Source organism: Mustela lutreola, chromosome 7, assembly GCF_030435805.1.
Source record: "Mustela lutreola isolate mMusLut2 chromosome 7, mMusLut2.pri, whole genome shotgun sequence".
NCBI classification, from domain to species: domain Eukaryota; kingdom Metazoa; phylum Chordata; class Mammalia; order Carnivora; family Mustelidae; genus Mustela; species Mustela lutreola.
In genome coordinates this window covers 122,670,351-122,688,514 of record NC_081296.1, presented here as the reverse complement: position 1 = coordinate 122,688,514, position 18,164 = coordinate 122,670,351, and the positions used below count along the sequence as shown (strand labels likewise).

Genomic DNA, 18,164 nt, shown 5'->3' with positions numbered 1-18,164 from the left:
CTGCCGGCGGAGGCCAGAAGGCAGGAGGGGTGGGGCTACCTGCTTTCCCCCACGACCCCACCTCGTCTGGATGTTTCTGCCCCTGGGAAGGTGGGACTGGGTGAGTACAGGCCTGTGGGCCTGACCCAGAGCCACAAAACAAGGAAACAGGGTTTCACAATCCCTGAGCCTGAGGAGGGCGTGGGAGGTGGGGGTGGGGGTTGTTGCTGCATTGCTACTGGTGAGGGATTCCCTTGCTTTATTTTATTTCATTGGCAGAACAGTCCGGTGAAAGAGGTGTTTACAGATGAAGACATCAGGGCTCAGAGAATGGGGGTGTATTAGCCCGCTGGGGTTGCTGTCCAGAAATACCACAGACAAGGGGAGGGGGCTTAAAGAGCAAATTTATTTCCTCGCAGTTCCAGAGTCTGGAAGTCTGAGATGGGGGTGTCACAGGATTGGTTTCCCATGGGCTCACAGCTGCCTCTCGCTGTGTCCTGGTATGGCCTTTTTTCCCCTCTGCCTGAGCATCCCCAATGTCCCTGCTTAAAAGGACCCCGTCCTCCTAGATCAGGGCCCCACCCTCCTGACCTCATTTAGCCTTAATCCCCTCATTAAAGGCCCTGTGTCTCCAGGCACAGTCACATTCTGAGGTACCAGGCGTTAGAGCTTCAACATAGGAACTTTCAGGGGACACACGATTCAGCTCATAACAGAGTTGGGGGACTTAACAAGTCTATGCACCAGTTAGAGGCCAAAGTGGGGTTTGAACTCAGGGCTGACCGACCCCATAATCTAAGGCTCTTTTTTTTCCCATCCCCCACAGCATCCTTACTGACCTGCTTGTAGGAAACCAAGGTCTTGCCTACTTGGCCCCAGCTCTGTTGACCTTGCCGGCAGCCGGCCACAGCACACATCACAGGGCTGGCCTGGCAGACAGGGCCAAGATGTGGCTGAACCAGCCTGGCTTCTCTGTGGGCCCCGAGCAGGGGTTTAGGAGTCCAAAGCTGGGCACTGGTGCATGGATGTGTGTGTCCAAGAGTGACGAGGACAAAGGCTGGGACATATGACGGGGGCTCATCTGTGTCTCCTCCCTGAGGTCTATGCCCTCTGCGCTTGGCAGTCTGGCGTCCTCTGCCCTCTGCTTTCACTAGCCTTCGGCCTGAGGCTGGAGCCGGGGCCAGTGGCTCATGAGAAGCCACCAGCTTTCCGCAGAGAGACTGGGTCATGCCCTGGCCCTTCTGCTCCCCCATCCCCATGGCCTACCAGTGACAGCTGGGTGCGAGGTCCTGCCCATCAGGAAAAATCTCGCACCAGCCCTGCAGATATCTGGCCAGCTATGGCCTCATGACACCTTAATGCAGTGGGCCCACTTCGCCCTGGCTATGAGCACATTTCTCCTGGGGGCACAAGGTGGGGAGGAGGAGGGGGAGGAGAGGCAGAGGGGTGTGGGGGAGCCATCTAGGGACAGCAGAAACACACCTGCCCATCCCCACTCGCAGACAAAGCAGGCATTCAGCTGGGCAGACCAAGGGTATGTCGGGAAGGCTGCCCACACTGCCAGTTGAGGTCACCAGGTCTGCTCTCTGCTGGCTGGGTTCCGGGACCAAGCCGCCCCAGGGTGGGGGCAGTGGAGAGCAGCTGTGGCAGGAGGCAGGCCCTTCCTTCACAGGCAGGCTACATGGAGCAGGGCTGAGGAGAAAAAGAGCCAACTCACAGCAGTGGTTTCCCCTTTCCCCCAGCTGTGACGCAACTTGCAGGGGGGGAACATTCTTTTCGGAGGAAGGCTCTCCAGGAATCCTCTCTTTCAACCCATGCACCCCGAAGCCAGAGGGGATCTGGGTTCCAAGTCAGGAAACCTGCTCTGCAATGTGGGGCGGGAGGGGGTGTGGGGGCAGCCTCACTAGTAGGTGGGAGACCTGGGCTCCAGACCAGGGGGAAACCCTAGCAAGTCACAGAACATCTCCGCCTCCCTGTCCCCGCTCTGAAAAGACGTGTTTCTACTCTGATTTTCCAGGCTGTGTGCAGGAACCACAAAAGCTCTTGGGTGGGGACAGGGAAGGGGAGCCTCAAATCTTTTTGAAAAGGTAAATAAATTCAGGGCTCACACATATGGGCAGGGAGGTCATTCACTGCCAAGGTTGCATGGCCAAGGTCGTAAGTGGACTGAAATCCAGTCTGGGCTCCGCTCCTCAAGGCTGCTCCCTGGCATGGGATCGTGTCCACCCAGAAGAAGGGACACCTTTTCCAAATCTATATGAAGGCATTCTTTGCTCTAGAGGGAGAGCAGGTAAAGTCCCATCTGGGGTTTGCTGAGCTCTGCGCCTATTTTCAGCTTAGCGTGACTGGTGCAACTACAGCAGAAGCACAGGAGGTCGGGGGGCTTGAGGGAGTGGACGGTAACCGTGCGGATGAAGCAAAGAGGGCACCCTGGAGCCTGAGAATGCCTGGAGTTTCCTGAGCTGGATTCTCAAAGGATAAGTAGTCTGCCAAGAGCGGAAGGGAACAGAACACCTGCAAGACGGCCCGGAGCCGGTCCTTGGGCCCTTGTGTGTCTCATGTCTGGTGAAGAGTCATGGAGAACCTTTTATTCTAGCCGTCTGTGCAGGAATATCCAAATAGCCATAGAAGGTAGAGTTTTTCCCTCCTGGGAAGAGGGCAGATTTGTTTCTTCCTGACCAGTATAATGAAATAATAACTCTCATCTTAGAAGATTGCGTCTCCCATCAGGGCAAAAGCTGGGCAGGTTTGCGAGAAGCCTCTTTAAAAAGATCCAGATTTCCTTAGGCTTGAGTTTCCCCAGACCCCAGCATCCGCCTGGGCCCGCTGCCACCTCCCCCTCCGGGCCCCTGATGGACCAGGAGACCCCCAAGCAAATGTGAAGTTTATGCATCCCAAGGGTGTTGTGTCTGTCCCCGGGGTCTCAGATCTCCTGCAAGCGCCCACACTGTAGCAGGTGACCTTGTTGGCATGCTAGTGGGGTACGGATCTTAGACCCTGGCTGTTCTTGACAAGGAAGCTAAAGAAAGTGAAAAGTCTCAGAAAAACCAAATCGAAGTGTTCTGTATGCAGGGTAACCGGTCACTTCAAGGTGGCTTGAAGAGTTAGGCTGAACGAGAAATGAGAGATGAGACCGGGCCGGGAATGATCCTGGTTGGCAGCTCACGGAGTCTGGAGAGTCTCCACTCACATGGGATGGAACTGAATAGGGACCAGGCTGGAGGCAGGGGGTCTGCTGAGGCCTGCGCAGTGACCCGGGGTGGGTGGGGGGGAGGTGACTGACGTCTGAATTGGGAGGGTTGAGGGATGGGCAGGGGAACCCTGAGAAGCATTGAGGGGCTAGAAGCGGCAGGATATGGTGGAGGGTGTTGAAGGAGGGCACAGAGTCCTAGGTGGGCTTCTGGATTTTCGTCTTGGGCACGGTGTCAGAGGGATATGCCATCCGCTGGGGAGGCGCGGGGGCTGGAGGGGGACCGAAATGCCTCGGCCTCGGCAGAGCACAGTGGGATGAAGCCCATGAGACATGTCCACATCCATGAGTTCAAAATGATCTTCATTTTTTTTTTTTTTAAGATTTTATATACTTATTGGACAGAGAGAGCACAAGCAGGGGCAGGGGCAGAAGGAGAGGGAGAAGCAGGCTCCCTGCTGAGCAGAAAGCACGATGAGGGGCTCAATCCCAGGACCCCAGGATGGTGACCTGAGCCGAAGGCAGACACTTAACTCACTGAGCCACCCAGCCGCCCCCAAAATGATTTTTAGAAAGCTGTCTGGGTCACCTTTTGAGCAGGAAAGGGGACCAATTCAAAAACTAGGTAAATAAGAGGACAGATGAAGTCTCTTTCCTGCCGTTCCCACATGAGCTATGCCAGGGGTAGAGCAGGCAAGGGAAATGTCTCCTTCTGAAGTTGCAGCTTGTAAACGAGAACAAGCAGATAGAACCAGAATTTCACCTGTTTGTCGTCCCTCGATTTCACGGATACAGGCACCGAGCATCAACCACCACAATCAGAAAGGGGCGAAACTCCGCCAACGCGCCCCCTGAGTGGAGAGCACAGCCCACTTCCAGCCCTGCCGAGAGCGGGGTCTGCTGGAGCCTCTGGGCCCAGCTGCTGATCGGTAAGAGCCCCGGGGGCAGAGGGACGTGCGGGCGGCACCACAGCCTGCGGTCAGCCAGACCCGGACTGAGAAACTCCACGGACCAACAGCCCCCGCTCTTCAACAGAAACTGCGAAGAAGGGAGATGGGGAGGAAACCTGTAGGTTAAAGGAGCTGAAAAGACAACACCGTTGTTTAAAAAAATTACTTAAATTCAATTTAAGGGGCGCCTGGGTGGCTCAGTGGGTTAAAGCCTCTGCCTTTGGCTCAGGTCATGATCTCAGGGTCCTGGGATCGAGCCCCACATGGTGCTCTCTGCTCAGCAGGGAGCCTGCTTCCCTTCCTCTCTGCCTGCCTCTCTGCCTACTTGTGACCTCTCTCTCTCTCTCTGTCAAATAAATAAATAAAATCTTTTAAAAAAAATTCAATTTAAAACATGGGGTATATTAGTTTCAGAGGCAGAGGTCAGGGTTTCATCAGTTGCATAGGAAACCCCGTGCTCATCACCTCACGTGCCCTCCTTCATGCTGGTCACCAGGTCACCCCTCCCCTCCAGCAGCCCTGTTGGTTCCCCCTTAGTCAAGTGCCTTATGGTTTTTCCCCCTCTGATTTCGTCTCGTTTTATTTTTCCCTCCCTTCCCCTGTGTTCACCTGTTTTGTTTCTTAACCTCCACATCTGAGTGAAATCATGGTATTTTCTTTCTCTGACACTTCTCTTAGCATAATACCATCTAGTTCCCTCGATGTCATTGAAATGGCAAGATTTCATTTACTCTGATGGCTGCGTCGTATTTCAGTGTATAGATAGACCACATTGGGGTTGCCTGGGGGGCTCAGTCAGTGGGGCATCTGCCTTCAGCTCAGGTCATGATCCCAGGGTCCTGGGATGGAGCCCACATCGGGCTTCCTGCTTAGTGGGGAGCCTGCATCTCCCTCTCCCGCTGCCCCTGCTTGTATTCCCCCTCTCGCTGTCAAATAAAATCTTTAAAAAAAAAAGATATACCACATGTTCTTTATCCATTCATCTGCCAATGGACATCTGGGTTCTTCCCATAGTTTGGCTATTGTGGACACGGCCACTGTAAACACCGGGGAGCAGGTGCCCCTTCGGGTCACTGTTTGTATCCTTGGGATAAATACCCAGTAGTGTGATTGCTGGGTCATAGGGAAGCTCTATTTTTAACTGTGTGAGGAAACTCAGTACTCTTTTCCAGAGTGGCTACACCAGCTTGCCTTCCCACCAGCAGTTTAAGTTTCCCCTTCCTCCGCATCCTTGCCAACACCTGTTGTTTCTTGAGTTAATTTTAGCCATTCTGAGTAGTGTGAGGTAGTAACTCATTGTAGTTTTTGATGAAGTTCTAGAACCTAAGTGAGGTTCGGTGGGCTGAGGTCCGGAGCCGATGACCAAGGAAGAATTCTTGAGACATCTTTGGTGCAAAATGGTGGTTTTATTAAAGCACGGGGACAGGACCCGTGGGCAGGAAAAGCTGCTGCTCCGGGTTTTGAGGGATGGCAGGTTATATACCTTGCCGTTTACGGGGGGGGGGGGGGTGAAGGGAAGGGAGATTCTTGGTGGGGTGTTAGGATCCTGCTATCATTTACATTCCCTTCTACCTCAGCCTCCTCCAGTTTATGGTGGGGAGGGAGACATTAGGTCTTGAGGAACTGAAAGTTATTTGCTTCTGGAAATTTGTGCTATTGATAAGGTAACCTCCCTGTTTGTAGATCTCTAGGACATCTGTAGAGCAAGGGAGATTCCTGTCCTGCAGGATTGTGATCTCTGCAATTTAACTATTTATCGTTTTATGGCAGTCAGGGGTGCCTGAGGAATGCTACACATATTACGGAGGGGAGCAGGTGGAGAGGGGGGTGCAAGGCGCCAGCTTTTGCTCTGTCCTCAGCCAGCCTCCTGCTCCCTCATCAGTTTTGATTTGTATTTCCCTGATGCCGAGTGACGCTGAGCATTTTTTCATGTTTACCGTTTTTGTTAAGTGGGCAAGAATGAACCAGTGTCCAGAAATGCACACGTGATAAAGCCACAAAGAATACAGGGAGAGGGGGTATGGGGGCAGGGGGCAGGGATGTGACGGGGATGGAGCAGAAGGTGTTTCTGAGCGGCTGGTGTGGTTAGTTTTAAGTGTCGATGTGCAAGGAGCCACAGTGCCAATAACCGGTCGAGTATTACTCTGTGGATGTTGTTGAGAAGGTGTTCTTTGGATGGGATTGTTAGGGTATGGAGTCGACCGTCCCTCAGTTAGACAGAGAACACTCTCGATAATGCAAGTCACACAGCGAGGTTTATTTCCAGCTAGCTGGGGTCCAAGTATCCGCCCGGCGCAGCGGGTTTCAACAAGGACCCCGAGCACTCAAAGCCAAGGGTTTATATAGCATTTTCAAGGCACTTCTTCATAGCTACATACATATCATGCACCCCACTTTGACAGTTTTAACTTTGTTTAACCTTTTGCCACCCCTGCGTCACCCTGGAGCCATCCTGGCGGTTAAGCGAGATTTAGGTTTAGAAGAAATTCAACTTTATTTACATTTCCTTCTGCCTCAGCCTCCCTCAGTTTTGTGGTACGACCTTAGGCCTTGAGGAACTGAGCCACTGTCTCCGGGAAACTGGGCCATTGAGGAGATAGCCCTTTTTGTTGTAAATCACCAGGACATTTGCAAACCAAGGGAGACTCCTGTCTTGCAGGATTGTGATCTCTGCAAGTTAACTATTTGTTTTTCTTTAACATTTGGTGCCTATGACGCCATCACCTAACCTCCCTGGTGGTATATGATTAAGTTGTTTTTTCAGGTTTTAGCTACTTTCTCTTATTTCAAGTTACGTGCGCCCTATGGGCTGGTTAGGGACGCTCAGTAAAATGGCTTCCTGGCCTTCAGGATGGCCATTCTGATGCTAACCCACTCTTACAGTGCAAGGTGCCAGCTTTTGCTTTGCCAAGATGGCTGTATTTATATCAGGGCTAGACTGGAGGTGGGTACAGCCTTGTTTTTCTTGGCCTTCACACCTGGAGCTGGTTTCTGGGACTTGTTTTTAAGTCCCCTGGGGGAGGGGAGCAGGGACAGTAAAATAGGTCCTATAGGATTAACATGGAATGGGTGCTAGAGATCATCCTCCATGTGGGTGGGCCCCATCCAATCAGTTGAAGGCCTGTGTAGCGCTAAGTCTGACCTCCTTGAGCAAGAAAGAATTCTACCAGCAGAGAGCTTTTGTACTTGAACTGTGAGTCTCCCCACCCAGGTCTCCAGTCTGCTGACTTTTGGACTTAACTAAGTACTCCACAGTCATGTGAATCAATTTTTTAAGATAAATCTCTCCAAATATATATATGTGTACATGTATATATAAAATTTATATGTACACACATGCTACTGGTTCTGTTTCTGGAGAACTTTGAACTAATACAGTACAGCTGGTAAAGTTCTAATTCTTGACTTTAGTGATAGCTACAAGGATGTTCCCCTTATAATTCATTAAGCAATATGTTTGGTTTTCTATGTTTCTATAATGAAAAGGTAAAAAAGAAAAAAGTATCATTTGCATACAGGTATGTTAATGTAGAGAAAGGGGGTTCTTGATGAATATCAGATCGATATTTGAGATTTATGGGGAAGAGAAGCAATGGCCACGTTATGCCCTGAATATTTTTGTGTTGAGACTTTGTGCCAGGACATGTCTGTACAATTTGGATAGAATTACAGGAAGAAAAAACCGCTGGTCAGTTGTGACACACATGGAAAGATCAACCTGATTAGAAATCAGAACAGAAAAGGAATTAACAGGAGGGACAGAGAGCCCATTTCCACTGGGGGCCTGTTGGAACCACGGGAGGAGAAGAAAAGTCATGGCACTGTGACTTCAGAAATCATCATTTATTTGAGAAACAAAACACAGCCACTCTTAACTTTTAGAACCACAAATATTCAAGCTTCTGTGTTTATTAAATAGATACGTCTGCTTTCATTCTACAGAGAGGACCCAGAGAACCAGGATCACAAGAGTGGTTAACAATTTGTGAGAACAGAGGAATGGAGCTTTCTACCATCTGTATCTTGAGGCCTCCTAAAAGCATTCTTTCCCAATTCTCCTTTTCAGTGCCTCCTTTTCTTAGATCATCAGCCAGCCCTCAGGTTCGCCCATCATTGAACACGAGTGGTAAGACACAGCAGGCTTCTTGTACTTATCACCTAAAACCCTAGAGCGTCCCCAAGTCTTTAGGACAGTAAGAGTTCTTTTCCCTGAAGTCATGAGATTAGCCTCAAGATCCACCTCCTTGAGGAAGGATAATCCATGATGAAAAATGACCCACCGGAAACCAAAGTATCACCTGGAATTAGTCACAGACATAAGCCTACCGACCAGTGTCCCAACTTCTAATCCTTAACTCCAAACTTTAAAGGCACTGATTGTTGCTAAAGAAGACATATGTCATGACATAAAGACAGGGTCATGAGGGTGAACACTCAGGTGGGGTCACCTGCTTTCTCTGTGTCCGTCTATCTATCTCTGTAAATAGCACTAGGCTCTATGGCTTACTTTTAAAAACAGCATCACTGGGGGCGCCTGGGTGGCTCAGTGGGTTAAGCCGCTGCCTTCGGCTCAGGTCATGATCTCAGAGTCCTGGGATCGAGTCCCGCATCGGGCTCTCTGCTCGGCAAAGAGCCTGCTTCCCTCTCTCTCTCTCTGGCTGCCTCTCCATCTACTTGTGATTTCTCTCTGTCAAATTAATAAATAAAATCTTAAAAAAAAAAAAAAAAAAAAAAAACAGCATCACTGGGTGCCTGGGTGGCTCAGTGGGTTAAGCCGCTGCCTTCGGCTCAGGTCATGATCTCAGGGTCCTGGGATCGAGTCCCGCGTCGGGCTCTCTGCTCGGCAGGGAGCCTGCTTTCTCCTCTCTCTCTCTCTGCCTGCCTCTCTGCCTACTTGTAATCTCTCTCTGTCAAATAAATAAATAAAATCTTTAAAAAAAAAAAATAAAAAAAAAAATAAAAACAGCATCACTGACATCTAAGGAGCAAACCATATAATTCCACTTAAGCTGTACAGTTTGGTGGCCTTTTGTATATTCAGAGTTGTGTGAACATTGCCACAATCCGTTTCAGAACACTTTCAATCACCCTAAAAGACCTGCGTACCAATCAGCAGTCACTATGTCCCCGCTGCCTGCTCTCCCCAGTGCCTGCTACCCTCTGTCTCCACAGACCGGCTTATTCTGCACATTAGCTGTAAACGGTGACTGGTGACTTGACTCAGACTCAGTGTCCTAACGGGCATCGGTGCCTCGTTCCTTTTTATTTCTCTAGGCTATTCCACTGCATGGATGTAGTTCGTGTTACTGACCCGTCTTCAGCAAGCCCCTCGGGAGCCCCTCCCTGTGTGGGGCACTGGGCCGAGGGCAACAGCCAGGCAGCTCTGCACCCCGGGAACTGAGACACCCCCTCCCCGTCTGGGAAAGCCAGTCCCAACACTAGCCGTGCCCGATGCTAAACAACGCAGACAGACGGGAGATAGGACTTTACATGGGGGTGGGAGCGTGGGAGGGGACAGGAAGAAATTGAAGAAGGTTCAAGGGCGAAGTGGCCCTTGAGATACACCCTGAGAATCTATCCCATGAGGGAAAAGCACTCTGGGGCGAGAGGACCAGCAGGTCACAAAGGCACAGGAGGCTGGAGAGTCTGGGAGCACAGAGGGGCAGGGACAGCAGGGCGGGGGAGGGGAAGGGCAGCTGTGGCCAGGAGCATCGGGGCCAAGTCAGGGGCCTGAAATGAATGCTCGGGTTCAGTGATAAATCTTTATTTCTTTTGTTTAAGCCTTGCCCACTGCTGATAAATAAAGATACAAAAACAATAAAAAAATCAAAGTATTTCCTAAACATACTATTCCATCTTGGGCTTCCATCCCTCTTCGATAAAGTCACTCTAAAGACTCAAGAGGTTCCAGCTTCCAATTCCTCAGAACCCTTCACCAGCGGCAGAACCTCCCGCCCCCTGGGGTCAACTTCCTGCTTCTGGAAACAAATGAGCCCAAAAATCTCCTCATAAAGCAAATATACCTTTCTCCACACTGAGCGTTACCCAGGCCAATGTGTAGTTTTATTGGAGTGGCACAAAGGACCTGCAGGAGCTGGGGAAGGAGGTGAGGCCTGCAGGGCGGGTGGCCCGACTGCATTGCCTAGGCAAGCCCGGAGCTCCTGGGGGGGCCTCCCGCCGGCTCCCCGTCTTCCGACTGAGCACACGTTGTGAGGGACAGTGTTCACTCATGGAAAAGCATCAGGGAGGCAGTGTTTCAGTAGTATTGAAGGCACACCTTGTCCATGGCCAGCCGTATTCTGTAAGAAGCAGGAAGAAGAGGCTGGTGACCCATGTCATGTCTGGAGAAATGATCCCAAACAACCCAACCCAGAACAGGTTGTGCTTGACGACAGACCGGCCCCACAGGGATCGTGGAGGGAGCATCTAGCCTGAGTTCCTGGACCGTGAGGGAGCCGCTGGCAGAGAAGGCTAAAAGTGCTGCTCCTGCCGGCCTGCAAAGGGACACGGAGCCCGCAGGCCACGTGTGCATTCACCTGTCAATCGGGTAAGGTTCCTCACAAAGGTTGACCAGCACGTACAGGTGTCTCAGTGCGTACTCGTACTAGAGGCAAACAAACCAAAAAAGACAGTCAAGATGCCATCGTCTCACCATACTATCACCTCTTGACTTGGGAATATCCCACACTTTTGTGGTTACAGGCATAAAGTACCTTGACCTGTGGTCCCTGACCTTTCTTCGGGGTTCATGGATCCTCCAGGACCACTTTTCAGTAATCTGGGAGGATTTATGGGCTCCCTCCTATGAAAAAGGCCCTTGGGCCTGGGGGCTAGCAAGCCTCCAAGAGCACGTCGGTACCAGCTCGGGCCTCCCGATGGAGGGCCCACCGTGGCCCCGCTCCCCTGTCTTACTAGGAACCCCTGGCCCCCTTGCCCACCTGGCTTTGGCTCTAAGAACCTCATTCTGGGAGGAGGAACACACCGGAGGAGAGCAGGATGGGAAATGGATGCCAAGCCAGATGGCCCCAGGGAAAGACTGAGATAACCACAAATATTTATCTTGCAAAAGCTTCTGGGGGAATGTGAGAACTCTCAGGGGCAAGGAGGGGGAGATGTGCTTTGTGTGATTCTAGAGGGCAAAAGAGCTGGCCCCAGAAGACAAAGCATTGATTAAATAATGGGGGTTCTTTATTATCAAGTAAGAAAAGCCCTTTCCTTACAAAGTTAAATACAAGACAAAATAAACTTGAGAGCTTCCAAATAATGGAGAGCCACCTCAAAGTGCCCAGGGCCCCATCTCTGAAGCCTTTAGGCATGACCAGGTGCACACACCATGGCCCGACAGGGCTTTCTACAGTGACAGGAATGTTCTATCAACTTCTCTAATTCAGTAGCTGCCAGCCACATGTGGCTACTAACACCCAAAATGTGGCTGGAGTGGCTAAGAAACCGAGTTTCCCATTGCATTTCATTTGAATTAATTTAACGGATCTATTATGTGACTTCACGCAGCCGTTCAAGGCCAGTAACTACAGCCGGGAAGAACGTGGCTCTAAAGCAGAAGTTGACAAACTTCTGGGAAGGGCCGGACGGGAAACATTTTTGGCTTTGCGGGCTGTGTGAACTACTGGAGTCTGCGAGTGTGAAAGTGGCCAGAGAAACTACGCCACAGTTAGAGCACAGCAGTGTTCCAGTAAAACTATTTCTAAAAACAGGCTATGGGCAGGATCGGGCTGGGGGCCAGTTTGCTGACTCCTTCCCTAGAAGGCTCCCGGCATCACATGGCGTTGACCACCAACCCAACGTTCTACCAGGGCCTGACTTCAATACTCAATCTCAGGGAGGGGTCAAAACAGATCTGGGTGAGGGAGGTGGTGTGGCAGGGAGACTGCAAATGTGGGAGAGAAGGAACATCCCGTCAGTCAAACACAGGGAGGGAGTTGGGCCGCGACTGGTAAACTCCTACCCACTGGACAACTGAGTATTGTCTGGGGCCAGCATTCGTGGTCAGTGATCGGGCTGACCCTCCCCCTCTTGTCCCCATCAAAGGCCTCTGAATGAGGGCACTGTATCCTGAGCCTGGATGGAATCTTCTAGAAGACCATGCAGCTTGTGAGATTTCCAGTGGCCAATATTAATTTAGCTTTGGGGGTTTAAGATGCAGGGAAGGGCTCTGCGGACTCAGGGTAGGTGGTGTGGTGTGGCCCCGGGCCCCAGCCTACCGTGGACAAGTGCCAGTTGAAGCAGTGTGCGCGGAAGTGGGACACGGCGGCCTGGTAGCACTCGTGTGCCTTGAGCTCGGCTCTCCGCGACAGCAGCCCCTCGGCCTCAGCATCTGAGCTGGTGAGCAAGGAGACGATCTTCTGCACGGACTTCTGGATGATGTGCCTTGCCTGAGGAGACACGTTTTCAAAATGTGCCTTAAGTCACGCAGTCTCTCTCGGAACCCTGGATCTGTTAGACATCTCTTCATGTGGCTTCTCACCTAGCATGTTAAAATAGATGCCAATAGGGGCACCCGGGGGGGCTTAGGTGGGTAGGTGTCTCCCTTCAGCTCAGGTCATGGTCCCAGGGTCTTGATATTGATCCTGCATCAGGCTCCCTGCTCAGTGGGGAGTCTGCTTCTCCCTATGCCCCTCCCCCTGCTCGTGCTCATTCACTTTTTCTCTCAAATAAATAAAATCTTTAAAAATATAAAATAAAATAGATGCCAAAGAGGCATTCTGCAGGAGGCAAGAGATGTCCATGGGAAACTTCTGGTAATTGCCAGAAACCTTGGGAAATAGCCTGCCTTTTCAGGACTTCTGACACGACAGAAACCTATAAATCTATCTCCCTGAACAGCAGGCCTGGCCCACTCTGAGAAAAGGGGTGGGTGTAGGATTACTAGAGACAGGAATTTAAACCAGATCAGAGATGTTATCTTTCCTAGAAAACATAAGCTGTGCTCTCGAATGCCCGAGCGCCGTGCTCGTGAGGCTGGCGGGTCACCACAGAGCCAGCTCCGCTGAAGGAGACCACCTCCGCCCAGCAGCCCAGCGACAGCCTGTTCCCTGGGGGCTTTCAGATGTGCAGCTAGAACCAGAAACGCGATTCTGCCACTTCCAAACAATCAGATGAGCTACTGAAAACAAACTCAGTTATTGTAAGATTGCTCAAACATTTTAAGGAAGAATTTGAAGCTATAACGACAATTTCCTAAGGCTGCAGAAACTTTATACATTGCATTTTTTTTTTTTTTAAAAAAAACCACGATTAGCTAATAACTCACCAAGTGGCAATATGAAAATGTTTTCTAAGCAATCAGGTACAAAAGAGGGCAAGGCCCTCGTGCCATGACCTACTGGCAGATATAGGAGAGAGACAGCCCCGTCCTCTGCTGCCTGCTACCAAAGAGGTCAAGTTCAGTTGACTAATGGAGAATGAAGACAGCCTGCTCTGCTCACTTGCTTCTCTGTTACATGGAGCACAGAGGCTAGTCTCCTTCTCCAAATACTCCCATGTGGCAGGAGGGGTGGCCCCAGAGTGCTGTCTCCTAGCTCCAAGTGGCACTGGGTAACCATCAGGAGGCAGAGACCAAGTTCATGCAGGCAGCCCAGTGAGGCTGGGGGCAGTAGCAGGAAATAGTTCCTTGAACCACTACTTACATCCAAATGCCTGTGGATCTGCTCCACGAGATTCCTGGACTCCTGCAGGTCATTGGTGCTCATGAGCTTCCTTTTCAGGATGGTGAGGGGCACCTCGGGGCTCGGGGTGAGGTCCAGGTGTGTGACCGGAGGCAGGGAGATAGGAGAGCTGGCTTTGTGTTTCATTCCCTGAAACTGCATCACTTTCATGGTGGAAATAGACTGAGGAGAAAGGGAGAGAGCCAATCTGAGCGGCACATGTCCCAAACGTGTCCTGGGTCCTGCCTCTCCGTGGAAGGCTCATAGTTCACGCCATGTGATTTCAGGACTACTGAAGGGCCACCGGTGCAGCCTGGAAATGCACACTTGGTCCTCAGCAGGTGGCAAGAAAACATATCCGAGCCCCTGAAATCCACCAATGATGAACTTCAAAAATACTTGGCTTGGGGCGCCTGGGTGGCTCAGTGGGTTAAGTCTCTGCCTTCGGCTCGGGTCATGATCCCAGGGTCCTGGGATCAAGCCCCGCATCGGGCTCTCTGCTCAGCGGGGAGCCTGCTTCCTCCTCTCTCTCTGCCTGCCTCTCTGCCTACTTGTGATCTCTGTCTGTCAAATAAATAAATAAAATATTAAAAAAAAATACTTGGCTTCCTTTGCAGGAGAATTGCTAATTCCGTTATGTATGAAAAGTAATCACTGCTCCCTTGTCACACAGAGCTTGCACCAGGGTCGTTTCAGCCAGCGGCAACCCGGGTCGTGCTGCCCTACCCATTCTCACCCACCGGGCCCCAGCACCAGGGAGCAGGAGGGCATAAAGAACAGGTTAGAGCTGAGGTATGGGTCCACTGAGCGGGGCAGAGCTAAGCCACAGAGGGCCAGGTTGGCTGACGGTCAGGGCGAAAAGGGCACATCAGCCAGGCTCTACTGCCTGCACAGGTCACTCCAGACTGGACCCCAATTGGAGAAAGAAATGTTGCAAGCAATTCTGTTCTTAAACCAGGCAACAACTGGGGATCCTGGGTGGCTCAGTCAGTTAAGCGTCTGCTTTCAGCTCAAGTCACGATCCCAGGGTCCCAGGATCAATTCTAGCATTAGGCTCTCTGCTCAGCAGGGAGTCTGCTTCTCCCTCAGACCCTACCCCATCTTGTGCTCCCTCTCTCAAATAAATAAATAAAACCAAAAATTTTAAAAAGGACCCAAAATAATCTAAAAAGCTCTAAAACAAAAATGAAATTCACATAAATATATATGAACACATAAGGTTTGGAAAAGATCCATCACAGCTCTTCAACCAAGACCAGGAACGTCCATTGCGGAAGAAATCACAAGGCACACAGGCAGCCCAGGGCAAAGAGCTGTGACCAGATGCCCCCCTCCCCTGTCCCACGCAGCCAGGGCTGTGCCACCTCTGATCCTGCCTCCTCGGAGTCACCTTTCCCTTGCCTTCTCTCTGCTCCCTGCTCGACCACTACCACTAAGAAGCCTGGCCTGGCCCAGGGCATCCTGAGGGCACATCTCATGGCCTGTGCCCACCCTGCGGAGTCCCAGGCTCCGGTCCACACTCTGCCCATGAGGAGCTGGAGGCAACTGGGTTGACTGGCTCATAAGGCCTTCCACAAGGATAGTGTTTGCATCCCCAAAACAGATCTCAGCCGGTGAGAGCTCAGATGGTAGCAGGCCACCTGAGGAATGGTGTTTGGTCACAAGGACAAGTGCACAAACACCTCCTCTGCACATCGCAAGGGTTGCCCAAGCCTTCAGCAGCTACCTGCTGTGACCTCTGTCCAGAGAGCCCTGATAAACTCACCCATTTAACCACTAGGTCCCTTCTGAACATAGCTGGGGTGGGGTGGGCTGGAAGTCCCTAAATTCTAGCACAAAGTAAAAGGTAAAGAGCTGCAGCGTGTAGGGTGTGGGGTCCTATGAAGCAACAACACCCCACACTCGCACAGGCTTTCAATTCAGTGGCCTCTTACCACGTGCCAGGCCTGCTGAGGGTTTCTGATGCACGACCTTCTTTAACTGTACGCTAAAGCTCTGACCCAGGAGGAAATGGAGATTCGGAGAAGCAGCTTGCCCCGAATCTCACAACTTTGCAAGGGGAAACCTGGCAAGGTCTGAACCCAGAGCCCGGCATGATGCCCAGGACTCAGAGCCACACATTCCCGGGGAGTTGGCCCGAGGCTCCACCACCATCAGGAGGAGGAGCAGGGGGCGGCCCCCCTCACCTTGTTCCCGTACTGCATGACGTGGCTGGTGTTGGTGTGGGACTTCACCAGCTGGTACTGCTTGTGGAGGGTCTCTCTGGTCAAATCCTCCTGCAAAGAGGAAACCATGGAAGTCCTCTGACCATCAGAGCCGACGGCTGGGCCTCGGCGGTGCAGCCAGACCCCTGGGGGCTCACCACATCTGAGTCCTCCATCCAGTTGACGCTGTACCAGTCCCCCAGGTACGTGGACCTCTTCTCATCGTAGTAACAGGCGTAGGACGACTCTGTGGGGTTCGCAGCGGTGGTCGCATAAACTAGCAGGGATTTAAGACATCCAGCTGTCACACTCCGTTCTCCGCTGTGGGTCCCACCTGCTGTGTGAGCCTTTCCCTCTTCCCTGGGGCAATCAAAGCTACCAGCACAGGGAGGGCACAAGGACATGACTGTACCCAGCCCTGTGAGTTCGGTTACAGAAACTGTCTAAAATTAAATTTGGAAGAAAAGAGAAGCTGGTCCATAAACACTTTCTGCAGGGATAAGCAAGCACACGATGCTCAGCAGGATGCCAAGCTATTTTAGAAAAATGCTGAAAGATTTTATTTTATTTATTTATTTATTTATTTATTTTTAAGATTTTATTTATTTATTTGACAGAGAGAAATAACAAGTACACTGAGAGGCAGGCAGAGAGAGAGAGAAGGAAGCAGGCTCCCTGCTGAGCAGAGAGCCCGATGCGGGACTCGATCCCAGGATCCTGAGATCATGACCTGAGCCGAAGGCAGCGGCTTAACCCACTGAGCCACCCAGGCGCCCTGAAAGATTTTAATAGCTCTGGAAAGTCAAAGAACATGTATCTAATTTCATTTCCGGAGAAAATTGCCATCTACTGAACGAACACTTTGACTGAACGTATGTAATAGCCACCATTTACTCTCTAGCTATTATGGGCTCAGAATGGTGCCGGGCAAATGTCAGCACTTAAAATGCACTTCTCCCCCTAGACAGGCACTGTCTTTATCCCCATTTTACGTATGGGATAACAGAGGGTCAAAGAGGGTAAGTCAACTGCCCACGATCAGCAGTCAGCAAGCAATGCATCGCAAAGTTGGTCCAAAGACTATGTGATCTTGGACTTAAGTAGCTTCACCAAGACCTGGAAGAGGACCATGAGGCTTCCATCAGATTCTTTACTCCTGGACCACTAATATTGAAGGGAAGTCCAGAGCTGCTCCCAGGGAAGACTTCTCCCCGACTCCTAGGGGCTGCCCTAGGCCCCTACTTCTATAGACCACTTGGTTCTTCACGTCAGCAGAATCGGGGAATGACCAACTGTGCCGCCGAGCAACCTGCTCAGCCACCCTGGCTCGGATGCCAGTGCTCCCCCTACCTACCGTTGATGTCGGTGGGCAGGTGCTTCATCATGGACCCAGACTCACAGGCTTCAATGTAGAAGACCATCTGTGAGGCGAACAAGACAGGTGACCTCACACCCTGGCCAGGCACAGACCTCACACAGATGTTACTCTGGCCCTGCCCACTCTTCTCACCCATTCTTTAACCCACTGAGCCACCCAGGCTCCCCCATTCTTCTCACCCATTCTTAAGGGTCTTTTACTCTTGCTTCTGGGAGAGATCTCTGTTGGGAGAGGCTGCTGCCGGAGGCTACAGAAGCTGTTGTCAGACAAACCAGAAGGACTGCAATCTATCCATAACTAACAGTCTAGAATGATCTATTAGTTGAAATGGCGCAGGGCAAATGGTGCCACAGATAATGCTTAAGAGAATCGTTCCTCCATCCAATGCAGGGAGACCATGCGGCAGGCCAATTTCCACATTTCTATCCTGTATGTGTTCAGACCATTCAGTCTGCATAAAGGCTGCTACAGGGACAGGCCGGGGCCAAATAAGATGGTGGTGTTTTCCTCCCCAGGGGCTCCCAAACTGGAGTCAGTGCTAAGAACAGTGGTCTTCAAAGCGTGGTCCCCAGACCATTAGAGTCAGCATCAACTCAGAAAGGCCCGTTCTCAAGCCTCACCCCAGGCCTCTGAGTCAAACTCTGTAGGTGGGGTCCACACTGTGTTTGAACTAGAGCTCTAGTGATTCTGAGCTAACAGCTAAAGCCCTAGGATCACTAAGGGTGAATCCTGGAAAACCAGTGGTCAAGACTGATCACAAGGACACTCTCCAGAAAACAGTCATTTGGAGTTGGGGCA

The 18,164-nt window shown here is 51.3% G+C and overlaps 1 protein-coding gene across 1 annotated transcript in view; it reads right to left on the bottom strand.

Moving 5' to 3' along the window:
- Positions 1 to 9,867: 9,867 nt before the first annotated feature.
- Positions 9,868 to 18,164, bottom strand: part of LGMN (legumain) — a 32,873-nt gene continuing 24,576 nt past the window's right edge. The window contains exons 8-14 of the mRNA XM_059182459.1: positions 17,343 to 17,409; positions 16,147 to 16,265; positions 15,971 to 16,060; positions 13,767 to 13,967; positions 12,342 to 12,512; positions 10,656 to 10,723; positions 9,868 to 10,418 (exon numbers count right to left, since the gene is read on the bottom strand). Of these exons, the coding sequence (XP_059038442.1) occupies positions 10,376 to 10,418; positions 10,656 to 10,723; positions 12,342 to 12,512; positions 13,767 to 13,967; positions 15,971 to 16,060; positions 16,147 to 16,265; positions 17,343 to 17,409 (759 nt within the window). The 3' untranslated portion in view covers positions 9,868 to 10,375. The remainder of the gene's footprint in view (positions 10,419 to 10,655; positions 10,724 to 12,341; positions 12,513 to 13,766; positions 13,968 to 15,970; positions 16,061 to 16,146; positions 16,266 to 17,342; positions 17,410 to 18,164) is intronic.